We start from the raw sequence: 24,673 nt of genomic DNA on the forward strand, positions 1-24,673 counted from the left end.
TATTATCTGATGGTAAATATGCAAATGTACAAATAAACCAAGAAACGATGCCTGCAAACCCCATTGGGAAAAATATAATAGAGGCAGCTGTGCAAAGAGCTCCAAGAACACAGGTCAAATTTATGAGCATATGTAGATTTACTCAATTTCTGTTTTAAAAAGAGATTTTGCCTTTCACTGCAAATAATTTGTGTTACAGCTGTATCAATTATTGTGCAGTAGAACAGACTGATTTTGTTGATGCAAAGGCAGTCAAGAAGTAAAAAAAAATAGTCAAATGTTAAACTTATAATTGAGTCAGATTTATTTGCTTGTTTGTAATTTGCACATTTAATTACCTGTGGGAGAGATTCTTGTGGACATTGGATTTTTCAAAATCAAAATAAGGCGTGAACAACGATTAATAGAATTACCTGCCAAGAAATATTAAATTCTAATACAGAACTCTGGAATAAATTTAATGAAGTTTTTATTTTTTTATATTTAAAACTTGCCTTGTAGCCTGATAACTTCATTGTTGAAACTGAATGGCAGCAACTGAGATTTCCTGACTCAAGGAAATACTTTCACAAAAGCAGCTAAGACTATTCTATTTGTAATGCTGTAAAACAAAAACAACTGTATATTCCTCACTTGGCTCCACTATTAGATCACTAAGAAATTATATTAGCAATAATATTGCCCAACAACTGTTCTTCATTCAGCTGTTGTCATTTAGGTACTTTTACCTAGAAACTATCCTGATTTAACGTTCAGCACTGGTCATTTGCTACAGAATACAGAACAGTCGGACCAGAATATTACAGTGCTATTACCTCTCTTCCTTTTCTTTCAAATATATTATTAAATGTTTCTATTATAGCAAAGAAATCCCCAAATGTTTGCCACTAACAAACACTTTAATATGAATCTCACCAACAAAAGATTGTGCATACCTGCAAGTGAGTTTTTAGTGGAATAAAAGTGCATGCAAAAGGTGAGTTAATGCAGAATTTCTGGTTAAAATTCATGTACATAAGTGAAAAATGGCTAGAGAACCTAAATAATGGCTACTATTGGAACTTCTGATTAATCTGCAGAATTAGATGTAGAATTGAAAACCCAATCTGCTGTAGCACACTGCAGAAACCATTGACAGAAAAATATCCAGCTATGAAATGAAGTCCCTTAGTATGAAAAACATTATATTTGACTGCCAAATATAGGACAGGAAATATTGTCTGTGCTTTTAAGGTACTTTAAATATTAATATAGAAACCTTAGTTACGTATCAATTTTTAATTGCTTGAAAGAACAGTAAGGCAGAATTTTAGAGCAGCAGAAAATCACTTTTGCATGCCATTTTTTAACATTACCGATTTCTGACTCATGAGCTTAATTCTCTGACTAAAAATTGCTGTATTGTCTTGATTTTAAAATATCACAGCAAAAACACCATTGAGAAAAAGAAAAAAAAAGGCATTTGCAACAAGGTTAGCATACCCTAACTTCAGCCGAAAATGTGAATTATATTTTACTTCAATAAACATAATTTAGTCTGATTTATCCACTTCCCTCCATGTTAAAAAAAAAAAAAAAAAAAAAGTTCTTTTAAGAAAAACACATTTTGATTGAACCCAGATAGAAGAGTGGATACTCTTCTTCATAAGCTGTGTATGTAAAAAATAACATTGAGTGTTTTTAACCAGTGTGAGTGTTGCCTCACGAGCTGGGCATTGGGAAATGGTGCCCAATGTTCTACCCTACAATGCAAATTCCCCCAATTTTCTTAGAGCTCGCAGAGTTTATTATGCCTGTTTGTACTTCAAACGTGGCGGGTAAAGGAGCATTTTACTCGTGTAAACCTGGACTGACTGACTAATAAATACCAACTTTTTAAAAGCTGAAATTAATTTCTGATTCCGGATCAAGTCTTGAAGTAAGATGCACTTGCGCGTGTTTTAGACAACACCAGGGAGCGACCAGCAGCCACCAAGCAATGTACGAGCAGCAGGAGCCGCCATTCAGAAGGAAACAAACAGGAAACAGCGGGGCGGTGCCTGTCGGGCCGCACCGCCCTCAGGCGAGCGGGACGTTCGAAAGGCGGCGGCGGCGGCCATCGCGGCCATGGTGGAAGGCCCGGGCTGCGCGCTCTGCGCTGAGCGCCTGCGGGCGCGCCTGCGCCGGGGACAGCGCGTGCGGTCCGCGCGGGGCGGCGGGGGAGCGGTGAGGGCACACGGACAGGAACAGGGCGGGGGGAGCGGTGAGGGCACACGGACAGGGACAGGGCTGGGGGGCGGTGAGGGCACACGGACACGGACAGGGCGGGGGGAGCGGTGAGGGCACACGGACAGGGACAGGGCTGGGGAGCGGTGAGGGCACACGGACAGGGACAGGGCGGGGGGAGCGGTGAGGGCACACGGACAGGGACAGGGCTGGGGAGCGGTGAGGGCCCGGCCGCCGGGACAGGGCGGGGCAGCTACCCCGGGCAGCGGGGCCCTGCTCTTTTGCTCGTGTCTGTCCGCGGTTGTAAGTGCCACCGAGTGTGGGTGAGAGCAAGCGAGCGGGCAGCAGCCGCTGGGGTGCCAGGGCTGGCGGGCGGAGCTCCGAGCTGCGTGTTTGGTCCCCCCCGTGCCGCCGCTGCCGTCGCCCGCGGGTGATAGTGGGTGTCATCCGCGAATACTGAATTCTTCCTTGAAGTTGTGAAATATTCCTGTCAGCACCATAGTAATCCAATTGCGGCAGGTCAGATGTGTGAAGACGATTCTGAAGCTGTAGAAACAGGAGATTTGAGGAGCAATGACGGAAAGCTTTTAGCATCGCTGTGTTCACTTAGGATAAACTTCAAAATACCATGTTACTCGGGGGAACGTTAGATACAAGGGAAATTATTGCTAATCTTCCTTCTTCATAATCTCTTCAGTCTAGGCATGTCCTAGATGCGCTTTAAGGTCCCTTCTAAACCAAACTATGCTATGATTCTAATCTATGTGAAACATGACAAAGCTACACATTGGCCTGCAGAAAGGCGGTTTCTATATTTATCTTTTTAAGCAATTTTAATTAGACCAAGTATTTAAATAAAGAGTGTGACATTTGGTTTGTATCCTTTCATTGACAGCATAAAATAGTTTACTAGTATGCAGCTTGTGAGACTTGTGAGACGTTGTAGCAGATGGAGAAATCACTTGGCTGATAAGTGTGTAGGTACTGTCCTCTGGTTTTGATTACAGAGGTATCTTTTTTTTTCCATGCCTCATTTTGCTCATCTTGAAAAGACTATGTGTTGCTTTCGTTGCAAGTAAATATATTGGATTCTGCCTGGCAGAAAGTTGGGGAATTTTGACCCACTTTTAGTGTATATAAAGCATTGTAGGAGTTTGTGATTAAGGCACAGTAAGATAGTACTTCAGTGAAACAATTTAGGAAAGAATGGTTGAAAATACATCTTGGGATTAGTCTTTATAGGTTAATATCTTTCAGGACAGATTTTTGAAGTAAGGAGTTATGCTCCTAATGTTTCAAAAAGAAATCTCACTCCTTCAAATAGATTTGTTATTATCACTTTGTGCAGTAAAAGTCACCTCAGGGCAGCCTCTATTCATTGGAAAATGACCAACCTAAGGGTCTTGGACTTTTTAGATTTCACAGAGGCTGCTAACCATGGCCAAAGCCTTGGCCACTGCTGAAGAGAGTGTTTAGGAGAGTTTGTACTATGATGACTGTAAGATTTTTCCTGATACCAAAGAGGTATGAATTTAACTTCAAATATTTGAAAACACAATTTAGTTTTCTATCGCAGTAATTTCCTATTCTGGTTTGTTTTAAACAACCCTGAGTGGATTAAAGTTAAAATAAACTTTGTTGCACAGCAATCGACTCCAGCACTTTTATTGGAAAGCATGAACTGCTTACATGGGAGCAAAATTTTGCTTTCTTCATATTTTGATAACAGACAAAGTAAATGTTATGCAAGAAATGTTTTTATTTTCCTACTTGACAGAATAATAACCATAAAACTCTCTAAATGTTCATCATTTCAAGGTAATAATATAGTGGGAGATTGCATAGGGAGTAGCTCTGAAATGTCACTAACTAGCAGAAGCCTGGCTGATTTGCCAGCGTTGCTTTCATACACATTTGCATTGAAATTGAGTGCTGCAACTGAAGCACTGATATATCTATCTGCCTTGCAGTCAGGGCTGTGAGGGCAGTGAGTCTGCTGCTCACAGGTTTCAGCAGGGTCTGAAGGGACCTTGGGGTGCTGGTCAGAGGGACCTTCACAGGCTGAGAAAAAGGGCTGGTAGAAAGTCAAGTTCAGCATTTGGAAAACCTGCAGAATCCTGCACTTGGAACAGAAGAGTGTCATGGAACAGCACAGTCCTGGCTGCTGCTCAGATGGGAAATGGCTCTGCATCAAAAAAGGGCTTTAGGGTCCCGTAGAAGCTGAGTCCATGTCACTTCCATGTTCCAAGAAGAGGGACATCCCCATGCTGGGCTCTGCAAGTTGAGGAGAGTGATGCTTACCTCTGAGCAGCAATTGCAAGGCTGCACCTGAGTTTGCAACTCCCTAGTAATAACAAGATAATAATAGACTAGAGTGAGTCCTCTGGTATGATTAGCAGGGTGAAGCACATGGTGCTCAAGGAGCAGCTGACAGAACTGGGGTTTTCTTGCTCTCCTCAGGTATCTGTAAAGATGATATGGAAGAGACAGAGCTAGGCTCCTGTAGGGACTTGCACAGTGGGTGAGAAGCAGCAGATGCAGGGGACAACAGGAGTTCTCATTCAGTATTAGGAGAAATTTTCCACCACAACAATAGTCAAGCCATGGAACAAGGGCCCAAAGAGATAGGAGTGTCCATCCCTGGAGCTGCTCCGAATCTGACTGGACAAGGCCCTGGGCTCCCTGTCTTAAGTGTATTCTGCTTTGACCAGGTGTTTGGACCAGATAACCTGTTGACATCCCCTGTAAATTCAATGTATTTTCATGTGCTATGGAAGAAAATATGACTACTTCAATCTCACATTTATCTTGTCCTCTAGTAGTGTCCTACCTGCTGCTCAACTGCTTCTGAGATTAGATTTAAAACTAGCAGGAAGAGAGAGATACCTCTGTGGGCTCAGTGGAGGCTTTTCTGTAACACACAATACACTATGCAAAATACTGAAAGCCTGTTATTAACATTTGAAGAAGGATATAGATCTGCAAATGGCAGAATTGACACTGACATGTTTTTAATATTCAAACTGTACCTGTTCGTTTTGCACCAGTCTGAAACTCTTATTATAAATTCATGACTCGAAGGAAAAGGCATAAAATTCCCTGATAAAAAAGATGTATTGTTTCAGTTAGGAAAAAAATTGAGGTAAGTTATGATAGCATTAGCAATAGTGACTGCTTCGTGGGTTAATAGTCCCATTGTTTTTGGTAGAATACTTAAGGGGAAAATAGTTAATGTTGTCCAAGTTAGTACAGCTGCTTGCTGAATGTGTACTGGTACTAGAATCTAAGCAGTATAAATTCTCCTTAATCTTTGTGTATGTACTCATTTTTCAGACTGCTGCAAGTAAAGAGAACATCTCTGGTCATGATTTCCTTGTTGGACATGTTTACAGGGGTGTGGAGACATTGGGAAAAGAACTTTTTATGTATTTTGATCAGAAAGCTTTGAGGTAAGTGAGAAAAAGGCTTCCTATGCATTCAGACTGAATATATTTGCAGAGGTCATCTTGATCTTGCTAATGGCACTTTCAGAGATTTGAAAGTGTTAGAGAGAAACTTCTCATCAGCCTCTCTGCAGTACAGGCATACTGGATAAAATCACATGTTTAGATAATATACTACTTTACTCCAAGATTCCATGTAAAGGTATCTGAAAATGACAGTTATTTATTGGCATGCTTTGTTTCAAACAGGAAGTTGCATTTTGTGGAGACAAAATAGTTATAATACATGCAGTGCATTCAGGTCCCTGCGATTATTGTGTAGCACGAAATAATTCTAAAGTTTCACCTTTTTACTTAAAACTAGAAATCATCAATTCTTTACTACTAGTTCTCATTGAATAACATTTCCTAGGCTTGATTAGCATGCCTTTTCTATTTGTAATTAAAAAGATTTATATTTTGCCCTATTTCAGGACATCAAAGATAATGAAACAGTTTAGAATTAAATTTTATAAATTTCTTAATGCTTTTGAATGTAAACGTGTAGTGATGATTAATTTTTTTCTTCTAGTCACGAACTGAGAAGGCACTAGAATAGCTAATAGTTGTGATTCTTAAAATTTCTTTCAAACAGTATACTGGAACTTGGTAAATGAAACCATCAGCTATAAAACTGAATGAAAAATAATTTTCTGGAAGCATTTAATGCATCACTATTTGTTAGCAAGATGCAAGAGTTTGGTTTAAAAGTAAATTTGTCTAGGTTTAAAAATAAGTTAAGCCTGTGCAGTACTACTCATGGCACTTGAGAATTGAAAATGGCTTTTGAAGATAAAAGCGATTGAAACAACTATCACCTGATCTGACTTGTAAGAAGAGTTTTGGAAAGACACAGGTTTTTAAGTAACTCATAGCATTACTTTTTTTCATGTTTTAAAGAGTAACTTTAAGAATAGGCTTAATGACATGTGTCTAGCCCATCTGCAAATATTTAAAATGCCTGTCCTTCCTGGAATATAGGAAAGCTGGGCTTACTGGAAACAGTGACCTGATATTGCTTTTCTTTGGTCATTTATGTAGTTTAGTCTGTTAAATCTTCTTGTAACTATAAAATAATCTACTTTTTCTGATATAAAGTGTATAGTAAAAGGCATTATTGCTATCTTATGGTTTTTAGGTCTTGATTGTAGCAGGTGAAATTGTAATAAATAAAATGTATGAGATAATAGTCAGACTTGTCCTTTGCTCAAGCATAGCTCCTTGTAGAATATTTTATAAGACTTAAGACCTCTTAAGGCATTACTAATCTGTAGAATGAATGCTTGAAAGGGTCTGTTCTTCAACTTTGCCATCTGTGCATTTTTCAGTTTATTTCTTTTATTAATTTTAATTGACTTGCAGGTTTTGCCGTGGTTGTAGGCAAAGAAAAGCAGAAAACAACATATGGCAAATACTAATTATGTTGTTTATGGTGTTACTGGATTTAGCTGCAATGTGATAATAGTGGTGGGAATATGGGGACTAAATTCTTTGTTTTCATACCAGGTGACTTCTGCCTGATTTAACAGAAAATTTTCTGGTCAAGTGGCCTCATTTCTTTTGGCCTTCCTGAAAGTTTATGAATCTGTGTTGGAAGATCAGCATGTCAAGTGAAAAAAATTCTAAGTGCACCAGAAATGGTGCTTCTTAATGATCAGGTTTGACTTCTGTATAATGAATTATGAAGACTACACAAAACCAGCTATGTTTTGGAGGGATTTTTACTTGGGGAGCATTCTTTCTTTTTTGGGAATTGAGCATTCTGTAAGCTAAGTTTGTTGCTGTGTTACTGGTAATGACTAGAATTAATGTACGTGCATACTGACTTGGTTAGGTAAGGTTCACAGCTCTAAAAATAGACTGGTGTAGTGCTTGGAAACGATAGCAAAGTTAAAATACCTATAAAAACTCTCTTTCTTTCCAAGGATTCACTTTGGTATGAATGGTTCCATGCACATTAATCCTGATGGAAGCAAAGAAAGAAATGGAGCACAACCAATTTTGGAGATACAGCTTATGGAGGATACTGTTTGTTTTTGGGATGTGACAGTAGAGTATAGGTAAAGTAGAAACTAATGAAACAGTTTATTTCTTTTTATAACTATCTTTTAAGGTAAATGAAAAAATAATGTACAAATTGTTAAGTGCTTGGGTTCTGTCAAGAAAAAACTTTCTAAACATATATTTTTTGGTGTGGTAATTTGAGTTTGTTACTTTTGTATCAGAGCTTACATACAGTTAAAGTAATGCTATGCCATAGTGTCATTAGGTAGTGTCAAAACTGGGAATGAAAGTTGGATTTAATTTTATCCTTAGATCTGTATGCCGAAACCCATTGCTCTGTTAATTTCTGTCCAAGTCTCACTTCTTAACAAGAGTAACAAATAACCTGCCACGATTACTGGTTTCAAGTTTTTATGCTCCCAAGGTTGGGGTTTTATGTTTTTTCTTTATGGAAGCAAATCTTTATAATTGTTCTAATTTACATTAAGCAGATGTTTATGCCCGTTAGCACTGTACTTCACATTGCTAAAAAAAACATCAACAAGTTTGATTTTAGTGATTAAGGCTCTTGAGTGGAAATGGGCATGTAAATTCATGCAACATATATAAGTGTACGTAAAATTACAAACTACAAAATCTCATGTAAGCCAAGACTTCTTGTATGGTATTATTTTCAAATGAGTATGCTTGTCCTAATAATACATATCTTACAATATGAATATATATTTTTCTAAATTTTGTAACTACTGTTAATAATCTACTACTACATACATCTATTACATAATTATAATTTGCTCAGTTGATTAGAGCGTGGTGCTAATAATGCCAGGATTGAGGGTTTGATTCCCATTTGGGCCATTCACTTAGGAGCTGGACCTCATGATCCTTGTGGGATCCTTCCAACTCAGAATGTTCTGTGATTCTTCAAAATATAATATATAAATTGATTTTACATATATATACACACACACACACATAAATGTCATGTTGTAATTAGTGGGCCATGTAACCATACAGTTAGGTATGTTTGAGAGTACAAACACATGGGCTTTCCATCTGGGAAGTAGTTTTAAAGCAAGGAGCTGGCAAATATTTTTCAAGCTATTATGAACAAAATGAGATCGGACTAGATGCATGTTCCATGCACGTATCATTGACCTGTTTTTGGAAAAGGTGTTTAATGGAATTTCTGTGCCACTTCTTGTCACTGGTATTTTCATGGTTTCTGTTATATGCATATAATGTTCTAATTTGTTGTGTTGTTTTTAAAACCACACTGCAATATTAGAATATATTTAAAATAAAAATTATCGGTGTATTTTTCTCTTCCAGAAATGCAGCTGAATGTGAGCAGAAAGTGAGGATGATGGAAAGTTTGGATGTCTGTTCTCCAAAGTTTAGCTTCTCAAGAGCAGAACATGAGATTAAGCAGCAGAACACCCGTATGTTGTGTGATATGTTACTGGATCAATCAGTATTACCTGGAGTGGGAAATATCATAAAGAATGAAGCACTGTTTGATAGTGGTCTTCATCCAGCTGTTAAGGTGGGTGAATGTCTCAAGATGGTTTTTAAGGACACCAAAATATTCAGAATTTAAATACATGTTTATTTAATATTTTGCTATTTTCTTACCTTTGTTTTGTCATCTGTAATTTCTTAACTTATTCCTGGACACTAAATTAATGTTTTATCTTTATAACAAGAGGTTTTTGTCATGATACTTGGAGCTGATAAACTTTCATATTTTAAGTCTGGCATCCTGTTATGCTGCCATTAAACTGATAGTCCATAAATAAGGGAAAGTGAAAAGTGCCCAGTTTTTTTGTTCATTTACTACCCAAATTAGTTTATGTGGTAGAGTTGATAATTTTTGCAGATGCTTCTTCTACTTCTTCTCCTGCTAGCTGGCATCAGTTGTTTTTTCTACTATTGTTTATCATACTTTTTCTGTTTTAAGATCCTCAAGATCCTTTCAAACTTTGGTTGAGAAGACTATATTTGCAAAACAGAGATTACATAGGATGTAAATGGAAATTGGACAAGATTAGTAACTGAAGTTTTTTAAACATAGTATTTTGAAAATTGTTCACAGGATTAATCTGGATTTTAATTTTATCTGCAATATGACAGAGAAAAAAAATGTGATTTAAAATTCTGGGTTCGTAAGAAAAATAAATTTGGTTGATATATCTCTAATTGTGATGCCTTTGACTTGTGTATTCTTCCTGAATGTGTCTCAGAGGAAAGAGCCTCAGATGATAGGTCATATTATGATCCATGAGGAAATTAGGAGGGATGTGAGACTTGCTAACTCTGTTATTCATGTGATCGTGAACTCTTTGGTCAATATAGGGCAAGAAAACTGAATTTTCTAGCACATGTTTTGCATAGTTGAGGCAAAGCACGTTGTTTGGTATGCAAGCAGTGAGTTTTTGTATTACAGAATGTAAACATGTACTGTGTTAGTGAGATGATACATATAATACGGAGTCAGGGAAGTATCACAACATGGAGAAAAGCAGCTCCACATCAGTGTTCAAAGTGCACCTACTCATAGGTCTTCTTTTGCCATTGTCCCTTAGCATTGTAATATTCTAAAACTCATTCTTGTCTTTCTTACAGGTTTGCCAACTGACAGATGAGCATATACGTCACTTGGTGAAAATGACACGTGATTTTACCCTGCTTTTTTACAAGGTATTGGCACATATTTCTGGAGAACTTCCAAAATATTACTCTGGCATGTTAGCTGTGTGTGATCATCTGGTGAAATATGGAATATTAATCCCAATATTTCCAGGTGGGACGTGCCTGGCCTCGTCTGACCCTTGCTGCTGGGCCAAAGGTGGCAGCTGTGGTGTTTCACCCCAGAGACACCTTTGGCCAGCTGGGTGCTGCAGCTGGCACTCAGAACAAATCCAGGCATAGTAGGAACTCAGTTTACCTCTGGTGGAAAAGGTTCTGGCGATGGTGAAGAGAGAAAGGAGAGGATTCTATCGTGGAGTTTTAATCCAGAGTTTTATTCCAGGATGATAGACCTCTGAATCTTGTAACAGCTCCCAGCAGAATCCAGACCGCATGGTCTGGTCTCCTTTTAAGCCCCCGGGGGACAGGGAGAGGGGAAGGGACAGGTGAGCCACCAACCAGGTGGGAGGAGGGGAAGGCTCAAGGGATCAGGACACTTGGACAGGCCAATGAGCCCAGACCTGAGGGACATCTTTTGAAGTTCTGCCAACCACACCACCACCCTGCTGGAATGTTAAGATTGATGGACAGCTCTCAGCAGGAGGGCAAAGGGGAAAGGAGAGCTTGGCACACCTGGGGGGTTGGGATAGGTGAAACAGGAAATGGCATCACACTGCAACAGTGACAACAGTATAAAGATGCAACAAAGCAAGTGTTTCCATGAATAGGAATGTTGGTTTGTGTGCTCTTTATTAATTGTGAATTGTCAGATGATGGAAAGGTAAGGAGAGTCGCGACTGTCAAAATATGCACAGTTTGGCCCAAAAGACTTTCACAGATGCAGCCTGAAGGCCAGTTCAGTCTTTCTGTGCATGTGCTGTTATGCCAGTCTGAACATGTCAGAATTGATGTAGGCTAAGCACAAAGTTACGTGTAAGGTAACATAAAGATTACTCTTCAAACTAGGAACTAGACATTGTCCCAGGGAAGTATGAAAGTAGTTAATGTGGCTTCCTATATAAAACTTGAAATAGCAATTAAATTTATTTGGCTAAATAGTTTGCAACTTCTAACAACCTTTTTTTCCTAACTCAAATAATGGATTTGGTTGATAAAGTGAAATAAATTACGGTTTCTCCCTACTACTATAACTTCAGTAGGACTTAATTTCTTCCCATATAAACTCCATAATTCATGGTGCTCTGGTGCTCTTTAACTTTCCACAAAAGAAAAAGAGAAAATTTTACCTAATTCTTCTATGTTTTGTTTCTTTAAGCTGCAAACAAACAAAAAAAAAAAAGCAGTAGTGACATTTTTGTCTTTTTCTCTTGATGTTCATGAAAGGCAAGGAGCTAGCAGTGCTAAAAAGAATTTTTTTCGTAGGTGAGGGTGAGGGCACCTAACATTCCTAAAATCATAAAGGCTAAAACTTTAATTTGTTTAATAGTTTGCTTAAGTATCTACTTTCCCTCAACCCACTAAAGAGCACTTTGATTTGTTGGTAGGGAAATGTTTTCATTTCTCTGAAATTCGTAATGAAGTCTGCCAGTAAAGAGACACCTTCTAGTTCTGCAACAATTCTAATACTCAGAAATTTAAAGGCTTTTGGACTGATAATAAACAGGTTATACTTTCTGTTTAGCCAATTTCAAAATTTCTGTAGTCCACACTTAGCAAGTACTCACCAGCCAAGTACTTTTAAGAGGGCTATCCTCTCCTTCCATGTTAGAGACATAATGAATATGTTAATGAGGGATAGTGCTTGAATTTTTTTAATAGACTGTTACGGATTGTTTGCAGTCATCATACTGTATCATTGCAGACACAAAGGTGAAGAGTCCTGTTTGTGTAAAAAGCTGTTGCTTTTGTTTGTTTTTTGCATAACTGGATGGGAAAAAAGCTACTCATAAGAAACTGACTGAAAACCTTGAGGAGGCAGCTGTGAATATTCATGCAAATATATATTAGTAATTCCTTCTGATTGAATTACTAGTTTGCACTGGCACAAGAATTCTCTTTCAGCAAGACTGATGAATAAGAGCACAGTAGAAGCAAATATACTGTGCTCAAAGACACCTGTGTTTTGGGACAACTCCAAGGGTTTTTGTACGTTATGGAGCTAGAGTTAGTGAACTCTGCCAGGGCTGTGCTGGTATTACTTGGACAGCTGTGGTATCGTTTGAGCTGAGCCCAAGGATTTGCAATTGTAGGGCAGAGTTGGCTGCATCTCTACTGGGCTCTTCTTCTTTGGATTTTTTTTTTTTTTTTTGCCTCTTTTAGCTGTAGTGTGTCTATGCTGACTTCCTGGGTATTTTGGGAATTGTCTCATAAAATGTGCCTGCCAGCTGTCTGGAGGCTTTTCAAGTCACTGCCCTTGGGCTTGTACTGTACTTAATTTAATATGGCTTTCTGCCAGACTCTGGGGAGCTCACCATAGTGCCAAGTGGCTTTTCAAGTTGTTTGGCATGGCCAGGGCCAAGATACAGCTGAGCAACTTTATTGGGCACTACCCAACATTTACAGAATCTTGGGAATATTTCTGCATTGCACAGTTCTTTAGGTTTTGGGAAGGCTTTATTAACCCAGATTGTAGCATTGCATCTGAGCTGTGCTGAGTTTTTGGGTCTTTGGGGGTGAGAGAAGGCAGTGTTTGCTTTGTGGTTTATTTTTGTTTTGTTTTCTATGCTGCATTGATAGGAGTTCATTAGCTCTTCAAGAAGACTCCTGCAGGTGTCAGGTCAAAGACAATTGGTGCTGATTCAGAGCTAACTGGTCCAGCTGAACTCAGAGAGTTCCTAGCATGTATTTGCTTGCACCTTGCTAGTATGCTTTTTTTTTTTCTGTGTTTTATTTCATTATGTGGAGAATTACAGACACTGTTATACCTGACTTGTCAATTCTTTACATAAAATAATGTGAAATACAGGGATAGCCTTTATTAATGTCTCTCTTAAATAACTTCATCTAGTCATTGAGTTGACAATTTATGTAGTGTTTTTTATTTTCAGACTCATGTTAAATTGATCCTGAGTCTCTAACATGGATTTTAAACGCGTTCTGTTTTAGTGCCGCAGAACGGGGTCCCCGCTGTACCGACACTACAAGGTGTACAAGCGCCCAGCCTGCAGGGAGTGCAGTGGCAGCATCACCGTGTGCCGAATGGGGGACCATAACAGGATGACTTACTTCTGCTCTCGATGTCAAAAGGCAGATCCCCAGCTCGTCAATCTTAGGTATGATGGTAGCATCATGGTGACATTTTTAAGCACCTCAAAGTGTTGTTACAGTAAAAGGACACCCCCTTTGAAATAGAATGGGTCTGTGTGCATTTTATAACTAAATTAACTATGTCAGACAAAACCAGAACATATTGTAAGAAGAAAAAAAATTGCCTATTGGTATTTAAAAATGGTTAGAAGCTTTGATTCTTTGCTACTATTCTTTTCAAAGGTGTCATCTATTATGAAGCAGCTATTACTTTAATCAAATGTAGGAATTATGAAACAATTCAGAGTACTCAGATTTATTCACTGAAACTAAGTCACCAGAAAAGTTGCCCTTTGTTCTTCATGTTATCAATGTAAAGGGCATGGATGTTTCCATACAACTGAGTTGAATATAATGAAGTAGGAATTTGTCTTTCTTTTTGCAGGATAGCCCCATCAGTCCTGGCATATCTAGATGGCTGTACATCTGTGCAGTTTTCTTCTGGATATAGAATTCTACTGAGGATAACTAAAACTTCAGTAAATCAGAGTGCAGCAAATATTTTAGGGGCTTAGTACTTTTTCTTCCTCCTTATTGGATTTTAAAAGCTTTTGCTATAGGTGTGCTACAGAGGCACTTCTGCTTCCACATAAATTGTGCTAGCAGCAGCTTTCCTCCTTTTATTTCAGGAAAGCAGAAAGTGCATTTGATATCACAAAGGGTCAAAAGGTAAAAGTTACAAAAATACCTTATTCAGACTTAAGCATCTGTTATTCTTGAAAATTTTCATCTGAGGCTTCAGAATTCTGCCTTTATACTATCTGTCTGTCTAATATAAGATGCTGTTTCACTTTGTGACTTTGCCTCGTTAGTGTGGGGGGGGGTGTGTGTGTATATATATATATATATATATATATTTTAGATAAGATTTTAGATAAGATTTACAGAGCACATAAATCCCTCTCCTACCTCCAAGCTTCTTTCAAGACTCAGATGTCTGAAGGGATTTTGCTTACAGCTTAAAAAATTGCCTTTGGGTACAGATCAAATATCGAAAATTCCAGCATGGAGGATGAATATTTCACAAGCTGATAACCCAAATCTGCTGTATTTTCAGAAAGTAATAATGAGAAATATTTTGCAAAAATGTAGGAAGACAGCATTCTTCTGTTGAGTGAGATAACTAGAAAACAGTGTAGGGAAAAAACCTTTCTGTTATCTAGAACAAGTAGTGATTTAGCATTTTGTTGTTGTACTTTTAAATAAACAATTAAAGAGTGCTGTATTTAAGTGAAAAACATGGTAGTGGTAGCTATAAAATAAAAAGATGGTTTCTTGTCTTGTCCTCATTCTAATGGTCAGTTCTTTGTTTTCTACTGCACTCTTTTCAATTTTACAGTAACTGTTACTATATAAAATTATGTATAGCTCAAGTAATTTATTTGCCATTCCAGGCTTTTTGCATTTAAAGACTGGAAGGGGCCCATGTGATTAGACTGACTTGCTATAGATCAGAAACTGTAGAATTCTACCCAGTGCTTCTGGGGTCAAGTCAACTAGCTTAGGATTCTGCTCAACTGAAAAAAAAATTAGAAAATACCCGTTATAAACTTAGCCCATCAAATTCAAATGTACCTTGAATTTAAAAAATAGACCTTTCCCCACATATTTCATAAACTGGGAAAGGGTGTGGGAGTTATAATGACAGGACAGATGACCCTGGGTAACAACATGGAATTAAATTCCCAAACATGATACACTGAATATATTCAGTCTAGTAATGCATTTTTTGATAACTGAGTAGAACAATTGATCTAATAATGTGAAAATACCCATTTTAACAGTTACAGTTTGGCTGTTTTGTTTGCTAGCCCCACAGTATTTTGGTGAATGCTGCTGTAATGTCTGTTCTACCTCTTAACAGCACAGACTCTTTGGAATGTCAGCAGTTCTCATTATCCTCCTTAGTTTTCCTTTTGTGGAAGGTGTGGTAGGTAGTGGATATCTTTACTGTTATTTTAGAGCTCTAGCCTCTTACAGAAAGTGATCGTTATGGAAAAAGTGATGGGTCAAAGGAGTGTCACAACAGTGCCCAACTACAGCATTTGCATTGTTGACTGAATTGCTTAAATTCTTAGGATTAATAAAAGTCTCCAAAAAGTCCACAATTCCACAAAAACTATATAAAAAAATATAAGCTTGACAACTTATCAACCATAAGTTGGATATTATCATAGCACTTAAAAGCATACATACGTAACTTACTGAACAGGTAAATTCAAGCTACAATTAATCTGCTGTCAGTGTTTGGATACTATGACAAGAGCAGCCCCTCGTAACAGGAAGCTGTAAAGGAGTAACTATGATTCTAAATCAGTCTATCAACATAGGAGGTTATAATTTACAGGAAAATAAATACAACTAAATCTTTAGTGGTGTCTGGAGTAGCTTTGTCTCACAAGTCACAGCTAGGCTCCTTAATTCTGAACAGGTTCCTAGCTTTTAAAAGGCTTTCTAGCAAATGGTGACACACAAGAGACATTCTGACTTTTAAAGCTTTCAGTGCTTTTGGCTGTTATGATAACAATGTGGACTTATGTGTAGCATTTAAATGAGGACAGAAAAAAATTATTTGCTAGACTGTGTGATTTCTGCAGTTCATTTTCTAAGCAGTTCTTCATCCAGTAATGCATTTGTTAGCAAGTCTTGTGTACCAGATATGGGGGGAAAGCCCTAAAACACTCTCCCTTTCTTACCAAGCTTTTTGCTGCAGTACTTGGAAATGGTAGGGAATCTGAGAGACTGGGGCATTGTCCTGGAGAGTACACCAGTTGATAATTAACTTTCTGTCAATTTCTTGTTTAAATATTTTTATTCGTTTTACTTCTGCAGCATCTGGAAAGATTTGGCCTTGAGGTAAAGAAAAGAAAAATCAAATTTGAACACTGACATGCTGTCCAAGCTCTGATAGGAGGCTTAACACTGCATCCTGCTTGTTCTCTAGCCCATGCCTTCCTGCACAGAGTGGCGTCAGGCAATTTGTAGGGGGAACGTCACAAAACACTAACATCATTCTTTTGTTTCACAGCAAACTGCCAGCTAGAAGCAGCCTAATTGGCTGGGCATACGGCAGGGGGTCATGTTCTAATGAACATGTAGCTCGGAAATCTGAAGAGGAGTGGACGTGTATGTGCTGCACCCTAATAAACAAGCCTTCTGCTGAAATTTGTGATGCCTGTTTGACTTCAAGACCTGAAGGTAGTGAAGGGTTGTCTGGCAGCTGTATTGGGAAAGATGGGAGGTCTATGATTTCGGTGTAGTTTTTATGTAGAAGTGTCTCATTGTGAATCATATATATATAACTAGCTAACTTGAAGTCAGATTTTGAGGAAATCTTACACAGACAATATGGAAACTGTCTTGTCTTAAACCCTGTAAGTGTCATCTTCCAACCTGGTGTGCAGGTGGGATTCTATAGATTAGTGTCTTCAGTGACCCTTTGTTTTTACTGGGGCAAGGAGTGAGAAAAATCTCAATTCTTTCAACTCTCTGTAAAATCCTTCAAAGTTTGCAGTGTAAGTCTGAATTAGAAATCATCAAAGGTCAGAAAATTATGTGTCATTCTTTCATGTGAACAAAAGCAATATATTTTAGTACCCTTTTCTAAAAGGATGCCAGGTTTCTCTGGGGCTACTTTTTTCCCTTCAAGTTCAGAGTAAAAATGATTCTGAACTTCTTACCTCAATTTGTTGTTTGTCTCTTGTTGGAGCTTTTAATGCTGCTATCTACATGAAATATTGCTTCATTGCTTAATCATTTTATGACTGGAGTGATGTGTGGAAAACCCTTATTTGGCACTAGCTATAGTTCATTTTCTCAGGTCAGGAATCCATAAAAGCATGTCTTTATGCCTTACATGACAGTTGTTGGCAACACAGGCTAATCTTGCATAATTCTTCTGCCAAATCAGCACCAGAAACCTGAAAATTTTAATCTGTTCACAGAATGGGATTTACCAACTAACATTTATCCTGGAATTAATGTATTATGCCATGTGCACAAATGCTTTATATTAAGCTTTGAAACAAAACTTGTTCCTTCTCCTGCACTTCTGAATTTTACTTGTTTAGTTATATGCAATTACTGAAATCAGGTGTGGAATTTGAAGCTGTCTTAGACTCAATGGATTACTGTTGGGAAATCTTTATTTTTTTTAAATATGACTTTATTTTTGCATAGGAGTGATATTTGTTTTTTTTTTTTTCAAAATAGGTTTGCTTACCTCTCTTTTTTTAAATCCTTAGGAGTCTTTCCCTTCTCACTTGGTTCAATGTTTGTTTTTTTATGTTGTTTCTAAAATTACCTACTGTCAGCAGAAAAGTTTGAATTTTTGAGGACAGGATACTTGGTCTGTAAAATTAGCTGCTGGCCCTACAGCCAAAATAATTCAGTCTGTAGACAGATAATTATTTACCATTACATTGCAATTTCCATGCTCCTTTGCTAAGTACGAGGCTAAGCCAATACTATTCTGTCTTAAAAAGTCTGAATGAAACCGATATGTTTGACTGTGCAGTAGTGGCAAAATGGAAGGTGCCTGGAAACAAGGAATGTTCCAAGTCAAATGTAGAGATTCTTATTTTGTTTCTGAGTGAGAAGGCCTTTGGAGAGAGTGTATGTCTCATCTACCCGTGTTCTGCTTAATTCCCTCTTTCTTGTATGGAATACACTGGATATAGTAGAAAAGGAAGGACTCTCTCCTGGAACACTGTGGTTTCACAGCTACCAAAAAAGATTGCACATAGAATGCCATTAGGTTTTCACCCTTTTCTCAGGAAGGGGATTACCTACAGTCTCCTTATGTATTAAATTGGCATTAATAAACTATTCCTATTCTTTTGAAATTATTATTGCCCACTAGGAGGGCTTTTGATTCTGTGAAGAAACTGTTGTTTATATCACAAAGCAAATGTCTGGACTGCTTTTTTCTGAAAAGCCTCTTACAGTCAGTAAGTTTGGATGAACACAAAGTTTGGAAAGGATGGGAACTCTGAAATCACTAGAAACCCCAAAATCTTAATATTAATTTTTGTGTTAATAGTAAGGTAATACTTAAAAAATGGATAATGCATTTCTGCTTGGAGGTACTATAGTCTTTGATCTCCCATTACTGAGGTTATCAAAAGTTATTTTGAAAAATTTAAATACTTTAATCTTTGTGTTTAGGCCAAATTAAAATTTTTATGGTTAAGTGTCTGATAGCTTTAATTTACATAGCATTAATTGATCCTATTCGAGCAATAGTAATGCTATCTAGAAACACATGTTTTACATGACTCTAAGAGTGCACTGAGAATGAGTTTTTTTATTGTAAAAAATTTTGTACTCTTATCTAATTTGTGACAGGTTTTGAGATGGTACTGTAAATTTACTCTTTCATTCTCCAATGACAATTTATGAATACAGATCAGAAATATAATGTAGCATTCTATGCAGATGGATTATAACTAAAAATTTTTTTCCTTAGTTCCAAAGATGGAGAGTTTTGAAGATTGTGCAGCCTTTAACACAAACTTAATGAAGTACCCTTGTAATGATTTCAGAAAACCAAGCACAGAAATAAAGATCAATAGGAAAACTGCATTTGGAACTACAACTCTTGTCTTAACAGACCTTGGTACCAAAACTGTTTTGAGAAATGATATCCAGGTACCTGGTGGACATTCTCAGTGTGTTTTTCCAAAAAGCAATTGCAAGCAGATCCAAAGCAATGCCTGCCAGTCAGAGAGAAGCAAAGACAAGGATTGCTCAACAAACATAGCTGCCCTGGCTTTGTCCTCCTGTCAGCAACCTGTCTCTTTCAAACACATACAGAAGAAACAGAAAACTGACCATGTACCTTTGGTTCACCCATATAATACAGCAATCAGGTATGTATTCTAAAATGAAAGCAAGTCTTTATAATCCCATAAACCAACTTTATCCTTAAATATTAATTGAATACTGTGCTGTTTGGCTCAGACAGTGTTGTCTTTGGATTTCTGCCAGAGGTAACTTATTCTAGGCTAACTATAATTTAATTCAGATTTCAAAAGCACTGAATTACCTAGGATGTCATTAGAAAAGTCCTGATTTTGGCATCCAGCCAGTACTGCTGTAAGCTAAACAGCTGTTCATAGTTCAGCTATTCCCTTTGAATAGGCCAGTGTAGTTTTAATAGGTCAAGCACATTTCAACCTCAGGAGTTGTCTGATCTTAGCACTGTAGTTGCTATCTGCTTAGAGAGATCTTAAAATCAATGTGAAAGATTACAAAAGGAAGCTATCTGGATGAATGTATTCTAATTGAAGTTATTTGTCAACTGCCAGGTTTCAGCATTCTTCCTTGAGAGGAAGATCTGTTCAGTTACCTTGATGAGCTTCCCATCACTGCTTTTACTCTTAACTTCCTTCCCCATTCTGTATATAACCACTTCAATGCTCTACCCATACTTTTATTTACAGAGCCCTGTTCAGACACATCCATCGCCTAGTTAAGAGAAATGTGAGAATCTATGAGGGTTGTCACAGAAAAGTTGGGCAGATAGTAACAACAGTAATGGGAGTGCAAGGTAGATGTCACATACAATGGTAAATTATGCAGGCTGAATGTGAAATATTGATGATATGTTACAAAATTCTTCATCATGTGTCTGTTCTGAAATACAGAAATTACTTCTTACGTTGTTGAAGCACCAGTTTTGAAATGCTCTCGCTGACTAGCCGGGCTAGATGGAATGAATACAATTCCTCCTCACACTTTCAGTACAGACTGAGGAACTGAGGCTGTAGGCAGGATAATTGAGAATACAGAGGACTGTAAACAAGAAATGAGATAGTATCAATCATGACAACAAGTTGTTGTAGCAGGTCATCAACCAAAATGCTTTTTTTTATAGCATTTTCTTAAACAACCAAAACCAACAAAAAATCTGTTGGTTATTTTTATCTTCTTGTGTTTTAATGAGGTGTTGGAATAAAAGTGCTGGTGTCTGCAGGACTGCAATCTTCCAGACGTAGAAGACAACATAAAATTCCTAAGCTGATAACTTGACCAGAATGAATTAATATTTTCTTATTTCATTAAGGTTCCATTACTGCTTTTCTGCTCTATAAATATATTGGAAAGATACCTTTCAGAGCATTAATCTTTTTCATGTCACTATTTTTAAATGAAACCTTGTGTATTTTAGATAGTCAGAAATTGTCTCAATCATGAGGAAGAAGGAAACTTTATCCCATTCAGAGAATTCTATTTCATCCCATCATCTGGATTATTTCTTGTCCAAATGCGATTTGGAGCATTACTGTAACTTTTCAGTAAAGAGGGTGGGAGTCTTTTCTGTGAAGCATACAAATGTCTTCAGACTGGAGTAATTAGTGGTATTGGTCTTTTTCCCACTGAGAGCAGAATACTCTTTTAGAACATATCAGAATTTGAGGTGGGCAGTATAACATCAGTAGTAATATTTATTTTGTTTCATACATGAATTTGAGTACTTCAAAATAATTTAAGACATGGTGGGGAAAACTGGTATAGTACCTCAAGGGCAGCACACAGTCGTGTCTATTCACAACTCGCAATCATTCAGATTTAAAGGCACATACAATATGGTGCATTAGAAAAGCAAGTCCTTTGTCACTGTATGCAAAAGTACACTGGGTGAGCTATTGTCATGGTAGGAGAGAGTTCTTTGGCTGCTAATCCCTTTTAAATTACACAGAAGTCATTTTGTCACCTGTCATTACAGCACACCTCAAGCTAATGTGACAGATGCTACTCGTATGTTGAGCGTGGGGCATCCTCGCTGCAGTAAACACAACCGTCTCTGCAGCCTCAGAGTTGTGAGAAAGGATGGAGAAAACAAGGGAAGGCAGTTTTACTGCTGCCCTCTCTCCAGGGAAACTCGGTGTGAATACTTTCAGGTATGTATAAGACTTCAGGACCTGTTTTTGCTTTTATAATCAGTGCTTGTTCCTGCAACCTCCTTGGCCCAGTGACGTGTCAATCATGGACAGCAGATATATTCCATTTAAAGTTTGACATAAATACTGTTGCACACTGAGTTGAAACTAAGAGATTAATAATAGCTATTGAACTTAACAGTTCTAGTTACTTCTCTTAGTGTTGAGATGGCACCTACTTGTGCAAATGCTCTTAATCTACTTCCAAGTGATGTGAAACAGATGCATAAGAAAAATACTGGTTTGAGGGAACTTGTAAAAGTTGTTCAGATCAGCTTCTTCCTGAAAGGACTATAACAAACTAGATCTGATTTTCAGCCATGTTTCTGGCTAGCCAAAATCCTGACAGCCTCTCAGGATGATGATTCTGTAATCTGCCTGGGCAAACCCTCCCACTGCTGCACTAATACCTAACATGACCTTCCTTGCTGCAATTGGTGGCCTCTGCTCCTTCTTGCTACAGATGTAGATGTCTTAAAAGACTTTGACCTGAAAAGTGATCTGATAGTCATGACTATCAGGTAGTTAATAGATGGACTCAAGACAGTAATGCCTAAATTTGAAAAAAAACCTATGTGCTGACATAATTTCAATTTACACCAGTCAAAGTGCATGCAGTTGCAGTTGATGTTAAAGAAAAATCTAAAAAGTGTTCACAAAAGTGATAAAACTAATCTAAGTACTAGGAAGAATTTCTTCTATGGCATCCCCTGTAGGTCTTTTTCTATTGTCCATTTTAAAATAAGGAATTCATAACCATCACATGTACCTGATACTTGTTTCTTTGGCAGTGGGCTGACTTGGATTTTCCATTTTGTAACCATGGCAAGCGATGTGTTATGAAGACTGTATTGAAGATCGGTCCCAATAATGGAAAGAACTTTTTTGTGTGCCCTCTTGGGAAGGAAAAACAGTGTGGCTTCTTCCAATGGGCAGAAAATGGGCCAGGTATGCAGATTCTTCCATGATGCTCACGTTACAGTTACCTGTTCTTCAGGGTGTCTTAAGTAACATTCGTAACATGCCTGTAACATTCGTAGTAACTTCTGGTTTGTTCTTTTTCCCTGTTCACTCATTAACTAGTAAAAGAGCTCCAATGTAAAGAACAGATCTAGAAAGAGTAATTTTACATAGTCCTATAAAAATTAAACACTGCTTGTATGCAGCCTACAATTATGAAATATATACATTTAGCTTGCGACATAGTGTCATATACTATTGTATTTCTAATAAAAAATGGCACTGTTTCCTTTTTATATGTATTGTTTTAAATTGCTTTAAATTTTCATGTATTGTTTTAAATTTTCTTAAGTGTAAATATGTATTTAACAAAAGTGAATAAAAAGAGTATACATTATTAAATACCAGTCTGTGCTTTCTCAAAGCATAAGATGAAACAGCAATGAACTGTACAATTCAAATGTTACAACAGTTGATTGACCTTGCTTAGATTTGGAAAATGACAAAAAACTTCCCTAAAACAAATAACACTACTCTTTGGTTTTCTAAATTATATATTCTAAATCCATGTCTTAATGTTTTCTTCTAGTTGCTACTGAACTTTTTTTCCCCCAATCCATATATAATAGATAATAAAATCTTACCTCCAAGATAGCTAGAACTCAGTTTATGTCTGTTGATTTTACCATGATTTGCTGAAGCAAGGGGTAGAGTAAATAGAATATGGTAAGCTATCAAATCAGAAACAGAATTCTTCAAATCTTTAGAAAGCGTACTATAGATACCAAGGAAAATGAGACTAATGAAATGGTCATACACCATTCAGCTTCATACATCATTCAATTGCAGCTAGTTTTAATTTAAAATAATGGGAAATAGTGTTGCTTCCCAGCAAAATATGTGGGATGAAGCACCTTGCAAATGGTTCTTTGGTCTGTGCAAACACTTGTGGTATTTTTTTTTATGGAGGACTACTTGATTTTCTTGAGAACATTGTATAACTTCATTCCAATTAAATCTTCCATTCCATGATGCAAAGGAAACTGCTTAATTCTTTTCCTAAGCAGCACAAATTCAGAGGCTTTTTTTCTTTCTCTTTTCAGTAGCATTTGATAGCTTTGAAATCTTTCAAAACTTTCCTTACATGAAGAAAATATTTTTTAATCAGATTGTAGAAACTATAATCTTTATGTTGGTCAATGGCCTCTTTCCAAATAATATATGTCCTTCATGAGGTACAGAACTCCACCTGAGAACAGAACAAGCTACTTCACGTGAGGACTTATTTTTCCATTGCTGTCTCTTTCTATGATGTTTCTTGTTGCAATGATATGTTGCTGCTAGCTTGTGCTTATACATCTAAATCTTTAAAATTGCAATCTGACTGGTTTCTCACTTGTATTTGTACAATTTATTATGGTGATAAAGTGTTTGATTATTTTCAAATTGTACATGCTTTTGGATGTCTGGCACAGGGATTAATCTTCAGCAGTTCAGTTAAAGTTGAAAAATAAAAAAGAAATACGACCATTTCTGATTACTTGCCTTCTATGAATGTTAAGATTTCTCTGAAGCTGGAAGTTAAATGAATTTTTCAAACTTTAACACATGAAAAATAACAGTTGGGCTCTTACATATTTTTTAGCTTAATAGCGAGACGAGAAGTGAATATCTGTTTAAATAAAATGCATACAAGTTTTAAAGGATTAAGTGCATTTATTCACTACTGCAATCACTTTACTTTTTCTGTTCTTGTATTGAATATGTTGTATATGGTATATTTGTACCAGCCTGATTTTGCTATATATGCTAGTTGTGTAATGTCACAAGGTGAGGAACAGCAGACAGGGATATCAAAGGGCAAACCCTGAGCTTATCACAGTGAACAAGAAATGAAGAAATCTCACATGTTTACACTTAAAGAAAATAGGAAACTAAACAAAAGACAGTGAATTCTAATTCATTAGATGCCTCTGCAAACCTTACTGCTTTTGCCAACACTGTTTTTTAAATTCTTTTTTTTTTCCCCTTGGAGACGATGGCACTTTGTAGCTTGTTTAACAAGGTCTGGCTGATAGCTGGTTATAACAAGTTTTGACCAAAAAAGCTGGCAACAAAACTTAT

General features: G+C 37.3%; 1 protein-coding gene across 1 annotated transcript; it reads left to right on the forward strand.

Moving 5' to 3' along the window:
* Positions 1-2,051: 2,051 nt before the first annotated feature.
* On the forward strand, positions 2,052-24,200 carry NEIL3 (nei like DNA glycosylase 3). The gene is made up of 10 exons (XM_071432117.1): positions 2,052-2,205; positions 5,539-5,654; positions 7,613-7,747; positions 9,024-9,237; positions 10,317-10,391; positions 13,446-13,612; positions 16,675-16,844; positions 19,114-19,516; positions 21,376-21,550; positions 22,381-24,200. Exons 1-10 carry the CDS (start codon positions 2,107-2,109, stop codon positions 22,555-22,557), a joined length of 1,731 nt encoding a protein of 576 aa, XP_071288218.1. The 5' UTR covers positions 2,052-2,106; the 3' UTR covers positions 22,558-24,200.
* Positions 24,201-24,673: the final 473 nt, after the last annotated feature.

This window comes from Agelaius tricolor, unplaced genomic scaffold (assembly GCF_023055355.1).
Source record: "Agelaius tricolor isolate 1412-34295 unplaced genomic scaffold, bAgeTri1.0.p SCAF_8, whole genome shotgun sequence".
Classification (NCBI taxonomy): domain Eukaryota; kingdom Metazoa; phylum Chordata; class Aves; order Passeriformes; family Icteridae; genus Agelaius; species Agelaius tricolor.

Excerpts from the sequence above, each read along its gene's own strand:
- NEIL3 (XM_071432117.1), top strand. The coding sequence starts at position 2,107 with ATGGTGGAAGGCCCGGGCTGCGCGCTCTGCGCTGAGCGCCTGCGGGCG. Across the intron at positions 13,613-16,674 it reads CCCCAGCTCGTCAATCTTAG|CAAACTGCCAGCTAGAAGCA; the intron begins GTATGATGGTAG and ends TTTGTTTCACAG. Across the intron at positions 16,845-19,113 it reads TTTGACTTCAAGACCTGAAG|TTCCAAAGATGGAGAGTTTT; the intron begins GTAGTGAAGGGT and ends TTTTTTCCTTAG.